The following is a 20280-nucleotide window of genomic DNA, read 5'->3' on the forward strand; positions in this document are numbered from 1 at the left end:
TAAAAATGTTTATCTATTTTTGTTTGTTTTTCCTGCTTGTTTACAGAGATTTTACTGTGGTCTGGAGTGATCGATCTCCCACGATTCTAAGTGGTACGTTCTGATTCGCGCAGGCTCCTGGGAAATGTAGTTTGGCAATGTCTGGAGCGTCATGGTTGCCTTGGTGATCACTACAGTAATGTCGAAACGCATCACATGATATCGACAGCTGCTTCCGGTTTCGCGCAGCGCTGGCTTGGTGGTTTCGACTGGATGTCACTTCCGGTTCCGGCGAAGTGACAGGCCCCGGAATCCAGAGGAACCCTTGAGACACCGGGACCGGGAGATGAGATGACAACGTCAACTCTGCAGGTATTGGCGGTAGCTGGAGAGGGTGGGTGAGGGCTGAGGGGCGGTATAATCGGGGGTCTGGGCCTCTGTATTCACCTACAGGGGGCGCTGAACAGAATGATGGATATAGGGGGGTATAATGAGGCTTTGGGGTTGTGCCTGTGGCTACAGAGCCGACGAGAAGGTCATAAAAGCACCCGGGAAAGCTGGGTGACCCTGGATGTGGGGGCTTCTGTCTTCCTTATGTTCAGTTGCTTGAAGTCAAATTTAGGTCTTTCAGATTCTAGGAAAGATGGGTGACATCCATTATGTCCTACAGGATAATTCCCACAGGGATTGTCACCCAGCTTTACTGGCCTTCAGAATGGTAGCTTTACCAGGGAAACATGCTTTGTATTACAGGAATCTAGAAAAGCTTGGTGATAACCCCTGTGGGAGCGGTGATGGACACTGTATTGTTTGTCATTCAGCTTTTCCAGATTCCTGATGGATAAATCTGTTTAACCCTTACCTATCACATCCCTTGCAATGTAAATGAGCAGCTTTGTTTTACCTCAGGGGATATTCTAAATCTGTGGAAGCAAAAACCCCCAAGTGCTGTAGCTTTTGATTTGTTGCTCATAGTTACATAGTAGATGAGGTTGGGAGAAGACACCGGTCCATAGGGTCCAACCTACAGTGTTTATCTGGAAGAAGGATAAACCCCCCATGAGGCTGATGATAATTGCCCTATGACAGGGGAAAAAAATTCCCTCCCGACTCCAAATCCATCAATCAGTAGGAAACCCTGGATCAACTTGTCCTTGCCAAAATCTAAAACCCACAACCCATCTTTATTTCCTTCAAGAAAGGCATCCAGGCACTCTGAGCTTGGACAGTGAATCCACCATCAGCTCTTATAGAGTCTCACTGCTCATCCAGTAAATGGTCAATCCTGCAGGATCTAACCTATGCACAGCACTGGATAATTCAGCAGTGAGAACCCACAACATAACCTGACATGGTGCTGATTTAAAGGGGATGTCTGTGCTAAGAAGATGCTATTGTTTCTGCCTGGTGGGTTCCACAGCCAAAGTAATTGTCAGATGCGTAAATAGGGATTGTTCACACTGAGTTTTTGTCAGGCTAATGCCCAATAAAAATAAATTGACATTTCATTTGTGGAAAAAAAAAAAAGCACATCAGAATCAGTGTGTACTTCATAATATGCTCCAAACTTGCTTGACAATCCTTCTAGGGAAGCTTTAAAGGGGTTGTCCGTTTTCTAACATTGATGGACCCCCAACAGGTCACCGATACCATGACAGTGTGGTTTGCGGTATTGTTTACATACTGTGAGCTGTGCTGACTTGCCGTACCAATTGCAGAGGCGAGTATAGGTACTGTAACGTTGCGTCACAGATTTCAATGGGACAGCGCTGCAGCACCTACACTCGCCGCTACAATTTGTATGGGAAGTGAGTAGCATGGCTCACGCTATGTAAACCATACCAGAAACCACGCTGTCTCCGTACCGGTGACCTGTGGCGATCCTAAGTGTCATACGTCCGCAGGTCTAATATTGATAGCCTATTCTAAGGAAACTGGATAACCCCTTTAAAGGCAACAGTACTGTTGCCACCCAGCTTTCCAAGGATTTCATGTTCAACAAGGTGAAATTCTGCAACCATCAGAACTGAAGATTGTGTTATTATTTACAAATTTTTGTGTGGTTAGAATACTTTCCCTTTTATGTCATTAACCCTTCAGGCTCCTTCTATATAATCTCTGTTGCAACAAGGTGCATAGAAAGCTAGTGTTTTAGAAGCACGCCACAGTCTTGCAGAAGTTGTTGCCATAATCTTCCCATATTGAGATCTGCCCACGGTGCTTTTAGTGCATCTCCACAACCAGTCATTTTCCTTGGAAGCCATTGGCAAGTCATCAAATATAATGATAAGTATCAGGTTAGGACTGCGCAACATGAATGTGTATGTGGCTCTACAATGAAAGCCCATGTTTGTCATTACTACTGCAGTGTCATGCAGTTTGTGTCACATGTCCCTCTCTGACTAGGATCACCCAAGTTTCAGCGTAGTCCTAGTCGCCGCTGGTTGACATTACAGCAATCACTACAGTTCCACAACTCCCTGTTGAGTCCCATTCCAGAAGTAATGGCAGCTGCATTATACATGGGAGGACAAGATGCAGCTAGATTGTGTTTACCGCCATAACCATTCAGCTTCATGTCATGCCACTGGTGTCATACTCCTGCAGCCATAATGTAGCTCTAGATTATATGGAGAAATCACTCAGTAGTTGAACAAAAGCAGTATATTATGTTCTCTTCCACTGAGTGCAGCTGCTGCAGCCCAAAATGCTACTCATTGTATTGATGGAAGTGCCTGTTGTGTGACTCAAGTCCTTGTGTAGTTCAGACCTATGAAAAACTCAGTCGCATATACACGCCATTTTCATGAGCTCTTGCAGCAATTTCCCAACAAACATATTATGTGACAAATGCTTACTACATCAAGGATGATACAGCCATTCAGTATATGCGTATAAGCTGAGCAGTGACGCTCCATTCAAACACAGTGTGAGCATGCAGAGTTTCATATTTTAAATATTTGCAAGGGTTTTAAAAAAAGAATTGAAATACCCCCTAAAAAAAATCTCTGGTCTTGTGTTTATACATGCGTACTTATGTGTTTCCATGCCAAGAGACTACAAACAGACTCTTAGTAGTCTGATACTGCAGTCATACCCTCCTTTGTCACCTTCTACATTTTACTCACATCTCTTAGGCAGGTTAGCTAGACGCGGATGACAGATGGATGGCAGTAGGACTGCAGGATCAGTAGATCATTGGTTCTCTATGCTGGCAGCAAACACAATGTTATCTATGGTGTACACAGGATTTGGTGTTTGACCTGAATATGTAACTGAGCATCAGAAGAGTCTGTGCTTGGCAGCTCTCCCATTGGAAGTGGCTTCACGTAAATAAAGCTGGAAATCGCCCTTAGATAATAAAAGGCAGTATGTAAAAAAACACTCCGATCTCCAAGGCTAACTCTCAGGGGCCCTAATTATATGTGACCTCAGGGGCCCTAATTATACGTGACCTTCCATGTCTTCTCTACTTTAGGGTCATTTTATAGATTTTATTTTCCCTCAAGGGAAACAATTGTTTTCTATTAGGATTGGGCATCTAGTTCCTGCTCGTCTCGCCCTTGAATGATGTGTCCATATTCATAAGATTCTAGGTTTAGTTCATTGTACAGCACAGAACTGTGTGTGACCTGGTATGTTATATTGTTATCTATTAGAAGAGCTAGAAAAGACCAGAAGTGACGAGAATTTCATTTCTGAATTGAATAACATGGACACAAATTGCTTCCTTCATTTCTTTCCCTTCCTGTTGTCTGACCTCATGGCTGCACCCAAACATCTAGTTAAAGGTACATGTCATGTGATCTTGTGGCCTCGCTAAATATATCTCTGGTGACTCAGGTAGTTCTCGTGAGTGTAGGAATCACATGTTTTATTATGACAGTAGGCTGATAATCGCAGACAGAAGACATCTGAGCTTATTATTGCCCTTTATTCTTATTACCACTCTCTCTGTGTTCTCTTCCTTCTCTGAACTCCATGTTGTTCAGTCTCTGCTTCCTCCTACATCTTCCCTTTCTTCTTCTGGACTCCGTTGTCCTTTTCCTTACTTCTATTTCTGCCCCTGCTCTTTTCTTTGTTTATTGTCTCAGTCCTTTTTCTGTTTTGCTCTCAGTTGTCTTCCTTCTCTATCCTTTATCTTATTTTCATCTGTTCCCATTTCTTCCTTCTGTCGCTTTTTGTCCCCCCCCCCCCCAATCTTTACCTTAGCCTCTGCTCGGTGCTTTCTCTACACCTATTCTTTTTCTCTTTACCCCCGTCTTCCATTTTTCATTTTCTTGACTTTTGTTGCAAGTTTTGTGAATCTTCTTTGCTTTTCTCCATTTTTAGTCTTCTGCATCTTGAATTTCCTTGCATGTACAATGTATACTGATCTGTATTTTTCTATATCCTTCTAGAAAGCCATTGATTTGGTAACCAAAGCCACAGAAGAGGACAAGAACAAGAACTATGAAGAGGCTTTGAGGTTATACCAGCATGCAGTGGAGTATTTCCTTCACGCTATCAAGTGTAAGATTGTGGATACAATGTGGAAGTATAGCAGGCCAGCAATAATGTAGCATGCTGCTTGACATCCATGGTGACCTTGGATCAGCCATTTCATAGGATGAAGAACCTGGCATGGATGCCACATTACTAAGACTATGACCAATACTACTGTCTATGTTGTTTTGGCAATGTAAGATTTGTTCCTCATGGATGCCAGGGTGTTGATAGAGGCGCAGTGTCACAATAGCAGGAAGTTATGAGAGGCTTAGATGGTTTACCCATGTGAATAGGTCACACAAGGAGTTACTTTAGGACTGTTGAATATTGTGATTTTTTTTTCTTTGTTTTTACCTACAGATGAAGCTCATAGTGACAAGGCCAAGGAGAGCATCCGAGCCAAGTGCATGCAGTACTTGGACAGAGCCGAGAAGCTTAAGGATTATCTAAAAACTAAGGACAAGCAGGGCAAAAAACCTGTGAAAGAATCCCAGAATGAGAAAGGGTAAGCTCTTCTCTGCATATTGTGGAACCCATTTCAAATGAAGCTCCACGTCACTGCTGTACAACGGTCTCATCGCAAGTTTTGTAGTTCCTTGTTTGTTAACTGAGCCATATGTCCCAGCATTTACTATTTTGCAGTACATACTTCTAAAGTATATTATTTGACATGGTGACAAGTCTTTGAGTGGTGTCAGACTGCAAAGATGAGGCCCCCTATTTGCAGCAGACAGTAAAGTGTTCATTGCAATTGATGGTACTATGGAAACTGTGCACACTCACTTGGTTGCTTTACTGTCTCCGTTTCTCCAAGTGTATGGCCACTTCTGCTGGAAACTGTGGGCTTTTGACATTGGATGTATTGTGAGGCCCATATTGGGCAAGGGTTCCCCTTAATGTAATTGGTTAACCACCACTACTTTAGAAGGTATCTTATACCTTACCTTGAGGCAAACTATCAGTGTTATTTTTTTTGTCTCAACAGAAGTGACAGCGACAGTGAAGGTGAAAACCCAGAGAAGAAGAAACTACAGGAACAACTAATGGGTATGTCCTGGGGGTATAGAAGCTTCTTTGAGAAAATCTGGAGGCAAACAGAGAAGGAGGGGGGTGGTTGATAAGTGGATGAGGTAGAAGACATGAGTAGTCACATGGATGGACTGCAAAGAGAAGACGCATTATTAGATCGTATTGGAATGAAACCAGTGGAGCTATGAATAAAAGGTACTGTGATGAGACAGGCGATGTTGGGGTTATCCTATGAGATTATGAACTATGACGTGCTTTAGGATTGTGTTTCCAGGTGTTTATTTCAATCTAAATATAGTCACTTGGGGAGGGAAGGTACAGTGTATCACCATATGCATAAGCTTGTGGCTTAGTTTTCTCTTCAACTCATTATTGCCGTTTTCCAAATTTGTAGGTGCCATTGTAATGGAGAAGCCAAATGTACGGTGGAATGATGTTGCTGGGCTGGAAGGAGCAAAAGAAGCTTTGAAGGAGGCTGTGATTTTACCCATTAAGTTTCCTCATCTCTTCACAGGTTAACCTTCTTATATCTTGTAAAGAAAAAGTCTTTTTTCTTTTTCTTTAATCCCTTAAGGACACAGCCCAAATGTATGTTAAGGACCAGGCCTATTTTTTCAAAATTGACATGTGTCACTTTAAATGGCAATAATTTTGAGACGCTTTAATTTACACAAGTGATTTTGGGATTATTTTCTCGTAACACATTATACTTCATGTTAGTGGTAAACACTAATCAATATTTTTGTATTTACTTATTAAAAAAATAGGAAATTTGATGGAAATTTGGAAAAAATTGCAATTTTCAAAATGTGAAATTCTCTGTTTTTCAGGCAGATAGTTATACCACCCAAATACAGTAATAAATATTATCTCCCATATCTCTGCTTTATATCGGCATCATCTTTTGATTGTATTTTAATTTTATTTTGGACGTTATAAGGCTTACAAGTGTAACAATGATTTTCCAGATTTACAAGAAATGTAACTGTTTTTTTTTTTTTTGTTTTACACTTTATTTTTTTTTTTTTTTTTAAACTTTTTTACATTGTTTTATTTGTGCTGCAAGCACACTAGAACCAGTGATCAGAGAGGATCGCTGGTTCTATACTAACTACAGACTGCAATACACGTGTATTGCAGTCTATAGAGGAAGCTAGCTATGCAGATGCATAGACTAGCTTCCCCTCGTCCTGGCATCCAAGGGGTTAACCCTCCCCCCATCGGAGCTCGCTCCGATGGGGGGAGGGATTAAGGAGCAGCGTGTAGCTGTAAATTACAGCTCACACAGACTCCTGCTGCGGCAACATGATTTATAGCCCAGCCAAACCCCTAGGGTGCCATGATCACTATGGATCATGGCACCTTAAGGGTTAAACAGCGGGGTCAGTGCAATCACCGTCCCTGCTGCTACAGGGGAAGCCTGGCTGTCAGATACAGCCGGCCTCCCATGGAGATCGCACGGGCTCTGCTTCTGAACCCGTGCGATCTCTATCACGTACAGGTACGTGGGAATGCGGGAACTAACCACATTCCCTGACGTACAGGTACGTGATTTAATGTTAAGGGGTTAATCTTTGGGGGGTGATGACATAAACTGTTTCCAAAAGGCATACTGATCGAGAAATTAGATTGTGAGTGATGGCAATATCAGTAAAAGTCTGAGTATGTTGGCGCTATATAAGCAAGAGTAGAAATAAAGTAGTTTGTTTTGTTTTTTTTAACCAAAAAACTGTCTCAATTCCTCTGGTGTAGACATAGTGCAAGGAGAACGTGTCTAACCTGCATATTTTGGGTCTTTTTCATCTTCCTGTCTTACTTTTTTTTTTTTTGTATGTTAGCCTTTGTTTTGTGTGAGATATTTGCTCTTATCTTGGCTTTTTTGCTGCCCATGTATATTACAATGCTGTGCACTGGACTTTGAGACCATCTTTCCACTTCTGCTCTCCTGTCCCCTTTCTCCCAGTCTGCTGTTTTTTTTTTTGAGGAGTGAGGAAGACAAGAACCTTTGGGTAGGGAAAAGAAAGCTACAGGCAGCTAGAAAGTGAGGAGGATGTCACTACCTCCTAATCAAATTTATTAGAGGTCTTCATATAGTCACTTGTGCTTCTGGTTTAGCATAGTAATGCTTGTTCTGAATGAAACATAGCTCTGTTTCAGTGCTGGAGTGAAATCCAAGCAAGGACCAAATCTGCAAGGAGTTTGTATGTTCTTCTTATGTTTGTGTAAATTTCCTCCCACACTCCAAAGACATACTGATATAGAGGTTAGATTGTGAGCCCTGGCTGTTGCACCATGTACAGAGTCCTCTTCATCCAGCTCTGCACCCTGTACTAAAAACACGTGATTTGGGTTTGACCCCACCAATTTCAAATTAATGATCTATCCAAAGAATATGTAAAGTGTCATTCTTTGACAGCCCCTTGGTAAGAGCACAGTCATTGCTTTATCTACCAGTGATTGTCTCTATCATTCTACATTTGCATGATGTGATTCTGTATTTCCCATATAGCTAGATCAATGTTTTTCTTTTTTCTAGGAAAGCGTACCCCATGGCGTGGTATCTTGCTTTTTGGTCCTCCAGGAACAGGAAAATCATACCTGGCCAAAGCTGTAGCAACTGAAGCCAATAACTCTACATTTTTCTCCGTATCCTCCTCTGATCTGATGTCCAAGTGGTTGGGAGAGAGTGAAAAGTGCGTAATCCAGATAGTACTAGTAGTATACAGGTGTTTAAGGCAGGCATCATGTCATTTGCTTCTGATGTTTTATAGGCTGGTGAAAAACTTATTTGAGTTGGCGAGGCAGCACAAGCCTTCTATAATTTTCATTGATGAAGTAGACTCACTTTGTGGCTCTCGGAATGAAAATGAAAGTGAAGCTGCTCGGAGAATAAAGACAGAATTCCTGGTGCAGATGCAAGGTAAGCTGCCGCCTCACCCATACACTTGGCTTCCGTCTTCTCAGTGGTGATTTATTCCATTGTCTTTATCTACCGGACTTGGAGATTTCAAGCCTAAACCACCCCATTTTCTGGGGAACCCTGAACTGTAAAAGAGGTTTGTGAAAAAGAGTAGAGGGATGACATCTGCATGCTGTATTGTGATTTCCAAAGACCCATATAGACTTAAACAAGTGTCTTTAGTCCATAAAACTGAACAAAATAAAGTTGTCCTCTGTTCTTTTTCCATGTACTCAAAACAGATTTGTGCATTAACCCATTAAAATCAATGGGTTCGTTTGCAGTTCCTGATTAACAATTACACATTACATGTCTGTATAAAATATTTCATGGGAAAAAATGTTGCTTTTACCTGATGCCAGATAAACCCATGGTTTTGTGCAAGTTGCAGACAGGCCAATGTAATATATGATGAAAACAGCACAGGTACATACTGCTGAGGAAGCGGACACTCTCAAACCACCAATCCATGAGGGGGGGATGAGGCATGTCAGATGTACACAGCTCAAGCTTGTAAGGTGTGAATAAGCCTTATGGCCTGCTTCACATGACTATAATATGTCTGCGAACTATGAACTATAGTAGTATTTCATGGACTGAACACTACCTGGGGACCTGGTCTCACAGCACCATACTCATCTATGATTCTGTGAGTGAAAACAGAATTACAAAACAGGACAGTAGTCCTTTGTTGAAGCGGTAACTCACAGCATCACAGATGAATATGATGCTGTGAGACCAGTTCCCTGGATAGTATGTTAAGTCCAAGACATGCAGCTGGCATATTGTCTATGTGCAATATGCTATATGAAACAGATGTTTAGGGTATTGCTTCAGATTTGTTGGTGGTTTTGTATACCCCCACACAAGTATGTTTGCATAGGCTAAAATCCATTTACCTTGCTACTTCCTTCCAGATGACTCCGTACTCTTATTATTTGTTCAGGTGTTGGGAATAACAATGATGGTATCCTAGTTCTAGGAGCCACCAACATACCCTGGGTGCTGGACTCTGCCATCAGGAGGAGGTGAGATTTCCGAATATTGTGGCTATATAGCTAGTCAATTTCCCAACATATTTGTCTTTCCAGTTGCAATAAAGAAGCATTTTGGCATATTTTTTATTTTCATCTAGTGTTAGTTATGTTTTAAATGGGTTGTAAAGGATTTAAATAATAGACAAAACACATGCTTTCTCCCAGGAATGAGTATCACACGTGTTCATGGGTTGCCTCAGGTATGGCAGTTTCTGTAAGAAAGCAGCTGAATTTTTCTAATCCTGTACAATCCCTTTAAATTTAGCTTGAAAGGGTGTCAGTAGCCAGAACAGAACTCTTTAAATCATCTGTTTAATGCCTTAGTAATGGAGTACAGTATACTCCCACAAGAGGCTTTGCACAAATTGCCTGGATTTGTTGGTGGACATTATCTTCATTTAAATAATGACAAACCTGAATCTTTAATATTGCAAGGAATCCATAGAGTCCATGAATTGCAGGTTTGAGAAGCGAATATACATCCCTCTGCCAGAAGAGGCTGCTCGAGCACAGATGTTCCGGCTGCACTTGGGTAATACGGCGCACAGCTTGAGTGACGCAAACATCCGAGAGCTGGCCAACAAAACGGATGGATACTCAGGAGCGGATATAAGTATTATTGTCAGAGATGCGCTAATGCAGCCTGTACGCAAGGTGCAATCAGCCACACACTTCAAAAAGGTAAAAGCCAAATAATGCAAGTTTCACACACAGCATTTTCTAGAAAAAATTCACAGTTTTTGTACCACCATTTCAATTAGTTTTTTTGAGCCAATGCCAGAAAAGATTCAAAAAGTTTGGGAAGAACTTTCTTTTCTCTTTGCACCCACTTCTGACTTCAGCTTCAAAGCTTCCATTTAAAAAAAAAAAAAAAGCTTTGTGTGAAACTAACCTGAATGTGGTCTGTGGGCAGCAGTGCTGGTGTGCCGTGAACTGATGTAGTTGCGTTTGTTGCTAGGTACGAGGGCCATCTCGCACCAACCCTGGAGTCATAATCGATGATCTCCTAACACCTTGTTCTCCTGGAGACCCAGGGGCTATTGAGATGACTTGGATGGACGTAGCCAGTGATAAATTGCTGGAGCCTGTAGTTTGCATGGTGAGTAAGGAGTTGCACCACTTCTCTGGAATGCTCTACCCCGGGTAATCAGATTAATTTCCAATTTCTACAGCCTCAAGCGCAAATTAAAGACACATCTTTTCAGACAGGCCTATCACAATTCCTAATGTAAACCCTTCCGCAGTTAGAATTCCACTGTTCACACTCCCACATTAACCCTAACATTTGTAAAGTCGTGCAGAATATGTTGGTGCTATAGAAATAATATGTATAACAATAATTCTAATATGTGGTATAATATATGCAACAAAATACATTTCCAATGTTTATTTAACATTCTACCAAAAAGTGAGCTTGGCAGCGTCAGGAAGATTTTTTGTTTTTTATTCACATGTTTTCTTATATTAATTCTCTCTCTTTCCTCATAGTCTGATATGCTGAGATCTCTGGCTACCACCAGGCCCACCGTAAATGCGGAGGACCTGCTTAAAGTGAAGAAATTTACAGAAGACTTTGGGCAGGAGGGATGAAGTGCTCTTTTGCAAAATGAGGGGAGGGGGCACCAGGTTTGCTTGCTTATCTCTTTAAGTGCCCCCACCAATAACATCACAGGAAACGGCAGGCTCTGGCCACCCTCTCCCATATCCAGGACTCCTACCCTCCCCTTGGGCTTTGCACTGCCTGGGAGGCACCACTTACTTTCAACAAGCTTCTGTATCTGAGGTTTACATTCATCAGTCACCAGACCTTCAATGTGATGGCCTTCCCTGTACCCTCCCCCCTAACAAACTGCTGGGGGATCCAACTTTCCCTCAATGCCTGACTTACAATTACAACTGACTTCTAATTGACTGTAATGTCCTTATCCCATCATCCCCCACTGGGAGCATAGGCAGGTTTGTTTCAATGTACTGCCAGTCCCAGACCCTTTCACCCCAATTGAAGTCTGTATCCTTCTCCCAATTTCCCTGCCGGTATCTGCGTGTGCATTACTGGGGATGAGTGTTCAGCTGTGTAAATATATCCTATATCTCTCTTTCAAATCACATCCTATGTCTGATGCTCATTCTTAAATAAAGCTGCTCAATACTGTTATCTGCACCAACAGCTAAGGGGTAACCAAGAAGACGCTAAAGGTCCAAAACCTATGCACGGATATCCAGAATTCCCATGTGTCACTGACTTGATTGATTCATTGATATAAAAATGAAGGTTGAATGTTGTGGAGCAGGGATAGGGAACCTTTGGCTCTTCAGCTGCTGTGAAACTACAACTCCCATCATGCTCCATTCTCTTCCATGGGAGTTCCAAGAACAGTAGAGCAAGTATGCATGCTGGGAGTTGTAGTTTTACAACATCTGGAGAGCCATACGTTCCCTACCCCTGTTGTGGAGAGAGTCAACCCTACCTCCAGGCACATCATGGTCCTTGGGAGCAGAGTTTATTCTTTCCAATGCAAAGTTTTTACAGTAGTTGCAAATGTTAAATATTTTTCAGACTTAATATTTGTGCTTAATGTTCTGGTGTGATCCTAAAGGATATAAAAATAAACATAAAAAAGGCTTGTCTGCACCTTGGTGTAGGCAGGTGTAATAGAAAGGGTCTGGCTATACCACCCACTGCTGGCTCTGTTGCATCCTGCTGCTCAAGCTGGACAACAACAAATAGCACATGTTGACACTGATATTTGACATTGGCTTAACAAGAACTTTGACTACCACTAGAGGGAGTTTATGGTATATTGAGTTATTAGGCTGTGTTCACATCCATGTCAGAGATTTTATCAAAAAGTCTTACTGGCTCTGCTTTTCATCCAGGTAAATGACAGTTCTCAAAACGGCCCCCAAAAGTGGCCATTGGGATCTGCAAAGCCGCTCCAGTGCCCCAAATTGCTGTGCCCCACACTGCTCTAATACTCTGGCACCAATGCATGAAAAACAGGGCCGTGCAAGATCAGCTCTATCACCCTGTCACTTAAAGTATGGAGGCGAGAAGGAAGGAATATTAGAGCAGTATAGGGCAGAACAGTAGGAGTAACAAACATGCCCTTGGTGCTCCAAACTGCTCATTCGCATATTGTAAAATAAATATCTTGGCAATAGAGGGAAAAGAAGGCATTACATTCAGTTGACCCTGACCTATCTAAGGCTGGCCATACTGCTGAAATGGCAGATTTGGGTTGGCCATGCATAACTCTAAGACCAATCATCTCATACAGCCAACCATCAACTAAAATTGGTCAGAACCAAATTGTTAGATTTTTTTTTTCCTGTCATGATCTGCTGTGTATAGGCATGTTTTTAGGGTGCCTTCACACAGAGTAACGCTCCGCGCATTTTGCTACATTTTACACGTGTAAAATGTAGTTAGCCATTGAGTTAAATGGGTTTTTTTTTCATATAACATGCCTCTTTTTGCGTGTGCAAAAAGACGCGCATTAAAAAAAAAAAAAGCCATTGAGCTCAATGGCTAACTACATTTTACACGTGTATTTATACACATGTAAAATGGACAAAAAGCACGGAGTGTAACTCCGTGTGAAGGCACCCTTATACTACGCACTCACATCCAAAAAGTGTTCCTTGCCGTTTTTAGCACTTCGTTAGTATTGAACAACTTTCATCTGTTCATTTTCCAAACGTTGAGCGCTTGGTAGAACGTTGGTGGTTGTTCATGTATTTGGGATAGGTAATATGCTTCACCCTGGTACAGATTCCCTTACAGTGATGCTTGGAATCTCTTCTTCACTTCTCAGACTATTGTCTCATGCTGAAAATATGATTACAGTACAGAAGGTCGTACACAACATTTTTGGTAAATATGTTGGTTAATGAAATAAGTCCATATAATCTGTAAATGTGACAGCAGTCTCAAACAGAACACCTTGCATTTCTTATTGTGCTACTACAGAATTAAAGCTGCACTGAGATTGGTTGCTCTGGGTCACAAAGGGGTTTTCTTCCATTAGATAATTTCATGAATATGCCTTGTATGTGCAGTAAGGAGTTATTGGAGTGTTGATTGAAGCTGCAATGATACTTATCAAGGAAGAGGACAGAGTACTTATGCTAGGAGGTTCACATATGCAATCGAGTTTCCGCTTGAGGACCCAAAAAAAGCGGAACCCAATCCACTTAAAATTCGGTTAGCCGCTTTTTAAGAAAAGTGCAGAAAAAAAGCGATGCATGCAGGACTTTTCTCTCAGCATTTTTCAAGCGGATTTGAGGACAGAATCTTTGAACGAAGAACAGGCACAGGTGTGAACCTAGCATTAGAAAGTCTGTACCTCTCCCTGGCATCTTGAATACCTTTGTTTGCAGCATGTAAATCACATGCACGTGCACAAAACTAAAAATCATCAAATGAATATCCGACATTACTCTTGAATTATGATCCAACAGAATAATTATAATAAACTAAGAAACTGACCTGGACAAAAGTGGTGGCACCCCTAGAAATGATTGAGATTAATTTGACCATAGGCATTGGGATGTTATACGAAGGTGTGCCTGTAAGTAGCATCATAGGCGTCTTCATCACACTTGAGATCAACAAGTCTGCCTATTCATAGGGCAAAAAGTAGTCACTGTGCTGTTTGGTATTGTGGTGTGTACCACAGTCTATACGTCTCAGGGGATTAGAATGAAAATTATAGCTACGTGAAGGAAAGAAATGTGGAGCAGGTTGTATAAGTATACATACAAAGGTGAGGCTTTTACATTGTTCCTTCTGTCTAATCCCTGGATCAGTCTACAGTGGGGAATATGTATATGAATATCACACCTCACTCTGATGCTAGTGTTCACACCCGTTCTTTATTCTGCAGGATTTGTATAGATTTTTCTTGCCTCTAAAGGGCCCCCAGTACTTGTTAAGGAGTAGCTGCACAGATTCACAAAAGTAGCTCTATAGGGGGGGGGGGGGGAATACTTTAATCATTTACTTCCATCCAGTTAACATTCACAAAGGTCCGAGGATCCATTTTATCAATATAAAGGACTCCCTCTAAATGGTCCATCTCATGCTGGATGACTCGGGCAGCCCAGCCTTGTGCCTTCCAGCTGCTTTGTTCTCCTTTCTCATTCAAACCTGCGGATAACAAATGAAAATGGGAGATGAGGAAATACAGGCCTATGGTTTTTGTACAAAGTTACAGCAAAATGACCAATTATCGATAACACTGATTGAAGCAACTGGTGATGAGAAGCAATGCTGGATTACCCCGAGTATCCCACTGCCTCCAATGTCATTGGTGAAAGCTGGAGTACAAGGCAGTGCTGTGGAGGCAGTCTCGTAAAAAGGTAACAATTACGACTTCAAAATAACTGATTATTTTTAATTATTATACTATTATTGTATAATAATTTCACACTTTGTCGCTTATATACTGTTTAGTAATAAAATGACTGGCTTAATGATTTACTGGAGCTTTACTGCTTATATCTGACCCTGACTGAGCCATTTATGGAGGAGGAGGAGTCCGAGTTAGAGATTAGGCCTATCAACTCCATAGCCCTGATCTAAGGAGTAAAAGGGAAAAAAAATTCTGGACCCTACGGAATGGCTGTTTTCTTGGGAGATGTAAATCCTCAGTGACCTTGGTGTTCTCTTTATGCTGCTGAGACCCCCAAATATGTTGGGAACGGACTCCTAGCATTAGAGTAATCTATGATGCTATGCGCTCTATATTATAGTCACTAAAGAACAGGTGGGGACTGGGGCAAAGCGTTGTGACCAATCACTGGCCTCAGCGGTGACACGAGGGCGCATGATGTCATTCAGGGTTTGTAAGACGCCAGAAGACGACACCAGCGGACCATCGGACACCCAGGAGAGTTGAGGCAAGGCGACTATAGCTAGCTGTTATTTTCCCTTCCCTCCCTTGGGCCTTGACTCAAAGGGGGTGTGAACCTGATGAATATTTGTCAAAACCAATCCTGTGAAGTTCGCCCATCTCTACACACCATCTGTTTTGGGTTGTTTTTCTGTTTTATGTAAAAATGGACACATTTTGTATTGGTTTTTACTATTACAAAAAACATTAAATGGATCTGTTTAATAGACAGCCACCTCAGGTTCTGGACCAAAATACGGGTAGCTGCAACTGGATGCCGATGCAGTGCACCGGCATCCAGTCACACTCTGTTCCAGATTAGGCGCAAATGAATGGAGGGAGGGAGTGTCTTCAGGTAGATGTCGCGAGGCGAATCCGCCTGAAAGAATGAGCATGAACTGACCGGCTCCCATTGATTTCCATGGGAGCCGTCATTTTGGCCAGGATTTGAGGCGGATACGGCCTCAAAATCCTGTCCAAAAACCCCATCTGAACTTAGCCTAAGAGTGATCAGTTAAACTGATGATGAAAACGTGATGTGAATAGCCCCTTATAATTATAACTGATCACTCTTAGGCTTCATTCCTACCACGTTTCTGTGGTCCATTGAGCAGATCTGTTTAATCCATTGGCGTTATACATATACCTGTGTGTTTCACAACCTCTACAGAATAATTGTTTTATAGAGGTTGTGAAACACACAGGTATATGTATAACACCAATAAACATCAATGTAGAGCACTGCACATGTGCGCAGTCCCTTACTTTCTGAAGTGTGAAACATGCTGCCAAAGATTCCCAGACTATCAGACTTTTACATGCTGTCAAAATACCATAAATATCTCAAATGAAAATATTTTAAAGAGAACCTTTCATGTCCTCATGCATATATGGTTTTATATATTGCTAGACAGCCGACAGTGCCCTGAATTCAGCGCACTGTTGGCTTATCCATGATGTGCCCCGATGCTGGAGATATCACTGCTGTTAGTTTCAGCACCTATATCTCCCCACTGTCAGAAAGGTGTTCTACCTAGCATCATTGCTAAGCAGCCCAGCAATGATGTGTGAGGAATGCCCTTCTGACAGTACAGAGATATGTACCAAAATTAACGGAACCGATATCTCCAGTCCTGGGGCACATGAATTCACCGCACCGTTGGCTGTCTAGCGGTATATAAAACTGCATATGCCCTTTGTTTTTAAATGTTCCTCTATATGTATGCATCACCTGAAATTTCCACGGAGTGGTATCTGGGCACAACAGCTGAAAATCCATGAATGCTGCTGCAGCCTTCTGGGAAGCTCAGCTTTTGAGAGTTCAGAATGCGCATAGTTGGGTTAATGAAGATTTTGAGTGGGAAAGGTTCCATCTCACGCTGTGCCCGCACATCAGGAGGCACCAACTGGCACATTTCTTCACGAAGTTCCAAAACCATAATACGAAGAGGGATCCCCAACTGGGGGGCACTTAGTCCAACGCAACCACAGGACTTCAGGAGCTGCACCATTCGCTTCAGAATGGCCTGCGTATCAGCACGTGAGATATGGTCTTGTGGAACTGACTGAGTCTGGACCCGCAAAATTGGATCTCCTGTCTGAGCTACCCGCTTGTATGGAGGAGAGGGGTTCCCCAAGATAGACCTCTTCAGATACTTCAAATAACTGCGCTTCTTCACGCCAGCCCAAGAAGCAGAGAACCGGAAGGACAGAACGTTGTTGAGGTTGTGAGAGTAGTGGGACAGGAAAAGACTGAAGACTCTGCTACTTCTTGAAAACAACATGGTTGGGTCATCTGCTAAAAGAAAGCAACTTATCACTCAGAGACCTTGACTGCACCATACAAAGCTCTCTATAATGAGCAACCATTTATTACTCTGCAAACCTTCAGAGCTACGTGCAAACCATGTACTGGTGGAACTTTCTATACTCGGAGACCCAGGCATGATTTCCTTGTTGCGGCTGCATTACCTTCTCATACATGTAGTGTCCCTGTCTGAATTAATCTGTCCACAATAAGGAAATCATGGCTGGGTTTATGGCAAGTCCTAGAACATAGAAAGTTCCTGTACCCATTGTATTGTATCCATTGGCAACTGATCAAGACAACAGACTATCAGCACTAAGATGGTTAGAGAAAATTTTTAAAACTGCAAAATATTTAAGAATTTATATTTGCTAAAATGTTTACCTTTTAATTGCCTACAAATCTAAATGTGGTTATGTTTGTGGGGGGAGGGGGGCTGAGTTCTCGCACTGCTCTGAGGTCAGGACAATATTGGGTATGTAGTTTTTGTTGGGGTTTTTTCTGAAGCAGTTTTTTTTTGCTATACATCGCTACATGGGGCCTTATACCAATGTTGTGGAAACACAGGGGGTTTTTTTGTAGCAGATTTTGCTGCAGTTTTTTGAACCAAAGGAATGGATTGAAGAGAAAGGAGAAGAATAAGTAATTCCCATTCCTTTTGCAGCCATTCTTGGCTTTGGCTCAAAAGACCGCAGTAAAATCTGTATTTCCGCAATGTGGAGCCTCAAGCTTAAAGGGATTCTATCATTAGAATCCTGTTTTTAGCTAAACCCACATCGGAATAGCCATAACAAAGGCTATTCTTCCTCTACCTTTAGATGTCTTCTCCGCACTACCGTTCCTTAGATATTCCAGTTTTCATCCATATGCTAATTAGTTGTCCTGCAGCACTGGGGGTGTCCCCTGTGCTACGAGAAAACTATCCAGCGCTGCCTTCTTCTGTTCGCCACCTCCGCCTCTCCTTTCCTGTTCGGCCACAGGAAAATGGTCAACTACATCCACTGCACATGTCCGTTTGGCCACAGGAAAATGGCGACATACATGCGCAGTCAGTGCTTTTTGAAGAAGACACGACGGGACAAGGAAGAAAAAGCGGAGGAGAAGAAGAAAGTGGCGCTGAAGAGTTTTCTCACAACATTGGGGACTCCTCCCCAGTGCTGTTTGAGGGGGGGGGAATGGGGGGAATAAGGTCACATAGGAGAACAAAGCAGAATTTCTAAAGCAATATGTTTAGGACAAGGCTTCAATTTACATAAGCTACCAGTATAGATAGGATCCTTTAGATGGGACAACCCCTTTAAGGCTATTCCAAAGTGGGTTAAAACAGGATTCTAATGATAGAGTCCCTTTAATCATCTTTTTGTAAAGAGAAATGTGGCAGGACTTATATCTTGCAGGATGACCTTATGTTTTTGTTGATGTGATTTTGGGGACCATAACACCTTTTGATTGCCTTTTATAAACTTTTTTGGTGACTGTTCACAGTACACAATAAGATTACAGCTGTATTGCTCGGGTCCTTACAGAGGTGTATTATGTTTTACCGTTAAATGTTTTTATTATTCACTAAACATTTCTGGATTAGTATATTTTGGCACGGCTTATACAGAAGGCAGAACCAGGGACTCTTTATAAGGCAGCCATGTAAAGGCCTTCATGTTTGCAGGAGGGCACCCCATCCCTCTAAAGTCAATTAAATGTACTTTTGACTGCGGCATACAAAGGGTTAGGAGTCGGGGACCCTACAGTATTTCAATTCATATAGAAAGTTATCTGTACCAGATGTGTGATCTCTATATGCAATATTCACAGCGACGTACGCCATAGTGCCTGACTGAAAACGCCACTATTTGTCATATGTACAATAATGTGGCAGGGGAAATACATTTGTATGAAAATTAATTATGTGAATGAATTAAATGCCACCTCACCCGAGTTTGTGAGCAGTCACAGTGGTGACCCCATTAGCACGTGTATCTCCATAGGAGGCTCAGTGATATACAACCTGTCATACAAACCTACGTGCAGATAATATACGTACATGAGCTTAGCAATGTGAAGACTTGTCCGCCAGAACTAAACCAGCGGCACTAGGACTGCCAATGACACCCTCACCTGTGCTGCGCCCTCACTGCTCAGCGGCGCACACAGGACACGTCATCGCGCGCAGCATGCTGGGAAATGTAGTTAAACGTCTTCCTGCCGCTTTGCCGGTCATTGCCGTATTCGCTGCTCTGTTTCTCGTTGATTCTTGTCTCCATACAATATGTGTTCTGTATGGACGTGCAAGATTCTTCATATAATAATAATCGCCTATCTGCTTTACGGCAGGCGGAGAATAAAAGCAGGACAACTGATGGGTTTCTCCTAGTAACCAATCAGCAACCACTTTCACTTTTCAGTACACGGCTCGGGACATGTTTCAGTACACGGCTCACTTCACATTCAGATGAATGCAACACTGCCAAATTTTACTGAAACACTCACTGGTCACTGATATGAATAAGTCTATATTCACATGAAATTCATCCATTTTTTACAGTTGTTTTACACCCGAGAGGTGGGTGACAAAAATAGAGCACAACCTGTACTGTCCATTACAACGGTCATGTGAACAGCACCCAATTCAAAGACTAAAATTAACAGCCATCGCATGATTTTCATAATCGTGGGGATAAAGATTTAGTCACACGACCGCGAAAAGTAGACGTTACCGCCATTATTGGAATGGCCATCGCATGGCCATTATGGCAATACATTGGGGCACATTTCTTACACTATTTGTGCCTATTTATGATGTAAATTGCCCCTTTTGTAGCCTTTTTCTGCCCTGAAGCATTTGCACCTTTTTCTTCCAGATGTTATGGCATACCTCCCAAACATCCCGAATTCTGGGTCCTGTTCTGATCAGCGGGAAGTATGTCCCAGCCTCGAGGAGGACGGAGATGAGTTGAATGAGTCTGCTCCCTGCTTCACCACTCTGCTCACTGTGTGCTCCAGCATGCCTTGTGTAGGCATAGCGAAACCTAGTGCACTCATGCATGACAGTGATATATTTAGAATTTTTTTTTTTCTACTGGATAAGAC

General features: G+C 42.2%; 2 protein-coding genes across 2 annotated transcripts; one reads left to right on the forward strand and one right to left on the reverse strand.

Moving 5' to 3' along the window:
- The first annotated feature begins 239 nt into the window (after positions 1 to 239).
- Positions 240 to 11659, forward strand: VPS4A (vacuolar protein sorting 4 homolog A). Its single transcript, XM_075281980.1, has 11 exons — positions 240 to 351; positions 4380 to 4491; positions 4828 to 4972; positions 5453 to 5514; positions 5891 to 6010; positions 8033 to 8189; positions 8268 to 8416; positions 9402 to 9483; positions 9954 to 10173; positions 10451 to 10591; positions 10981 to 11659. Exons 1-11 carry the CDS (start codon positions 331 to 333, stop codon positions 11080 to 11082), a joined length of 1311 nt encoding a protein of 436 aa, XP_075138081.1. The 5' UTR covers positions 240 to 330; the 3' UTR covers positions 11083 to 11659.
- A 2655-nt stretch (positions 11660 to 14314) lies between these two features.
- Positions 14315 to 19325, reverse strand: PDF (peptide deformylase, mitochondrial). The gene is made up of 3 exons (XM_075281981.1): positions 19235 to 19325; positions 16618 to 17181; positions 14315 to 14641 (listed from the first exon to the last, which is right to left on the reverse strand). The coding sequence occupies exons 2-3, from the start codon at positions 17168 to 17170 to the stop codon at positions 14484 to 14486; spliced, it is 711 nt and encodes a 236-aa protein (XP_075138082.1). The 5' UTR covers positions 17171 to 17181; positions 19235 to 19325; the 3' UTR covers positions 14315 to 14483.
- Positions 19326 to 20280: the final 955 nt, after the last annotated feature.

The sequence above is a fragment of the Leptodactylus fuscus genome, chromosome 7, assembly GCF_031893055.1.
Source record: "Leptodactylus fuscus isolate aLepFus1 chromosome 7, aLepFus1.hap2, whole genome shotgun sequence".
NCBI classification, from domain to species: domain Eukaryota; kingdom Metazoa; phylum Chordata; class Amphibia; order Anura; family Leptodactylidae; genus Leptodactylus; species Leptodactylus fuscus.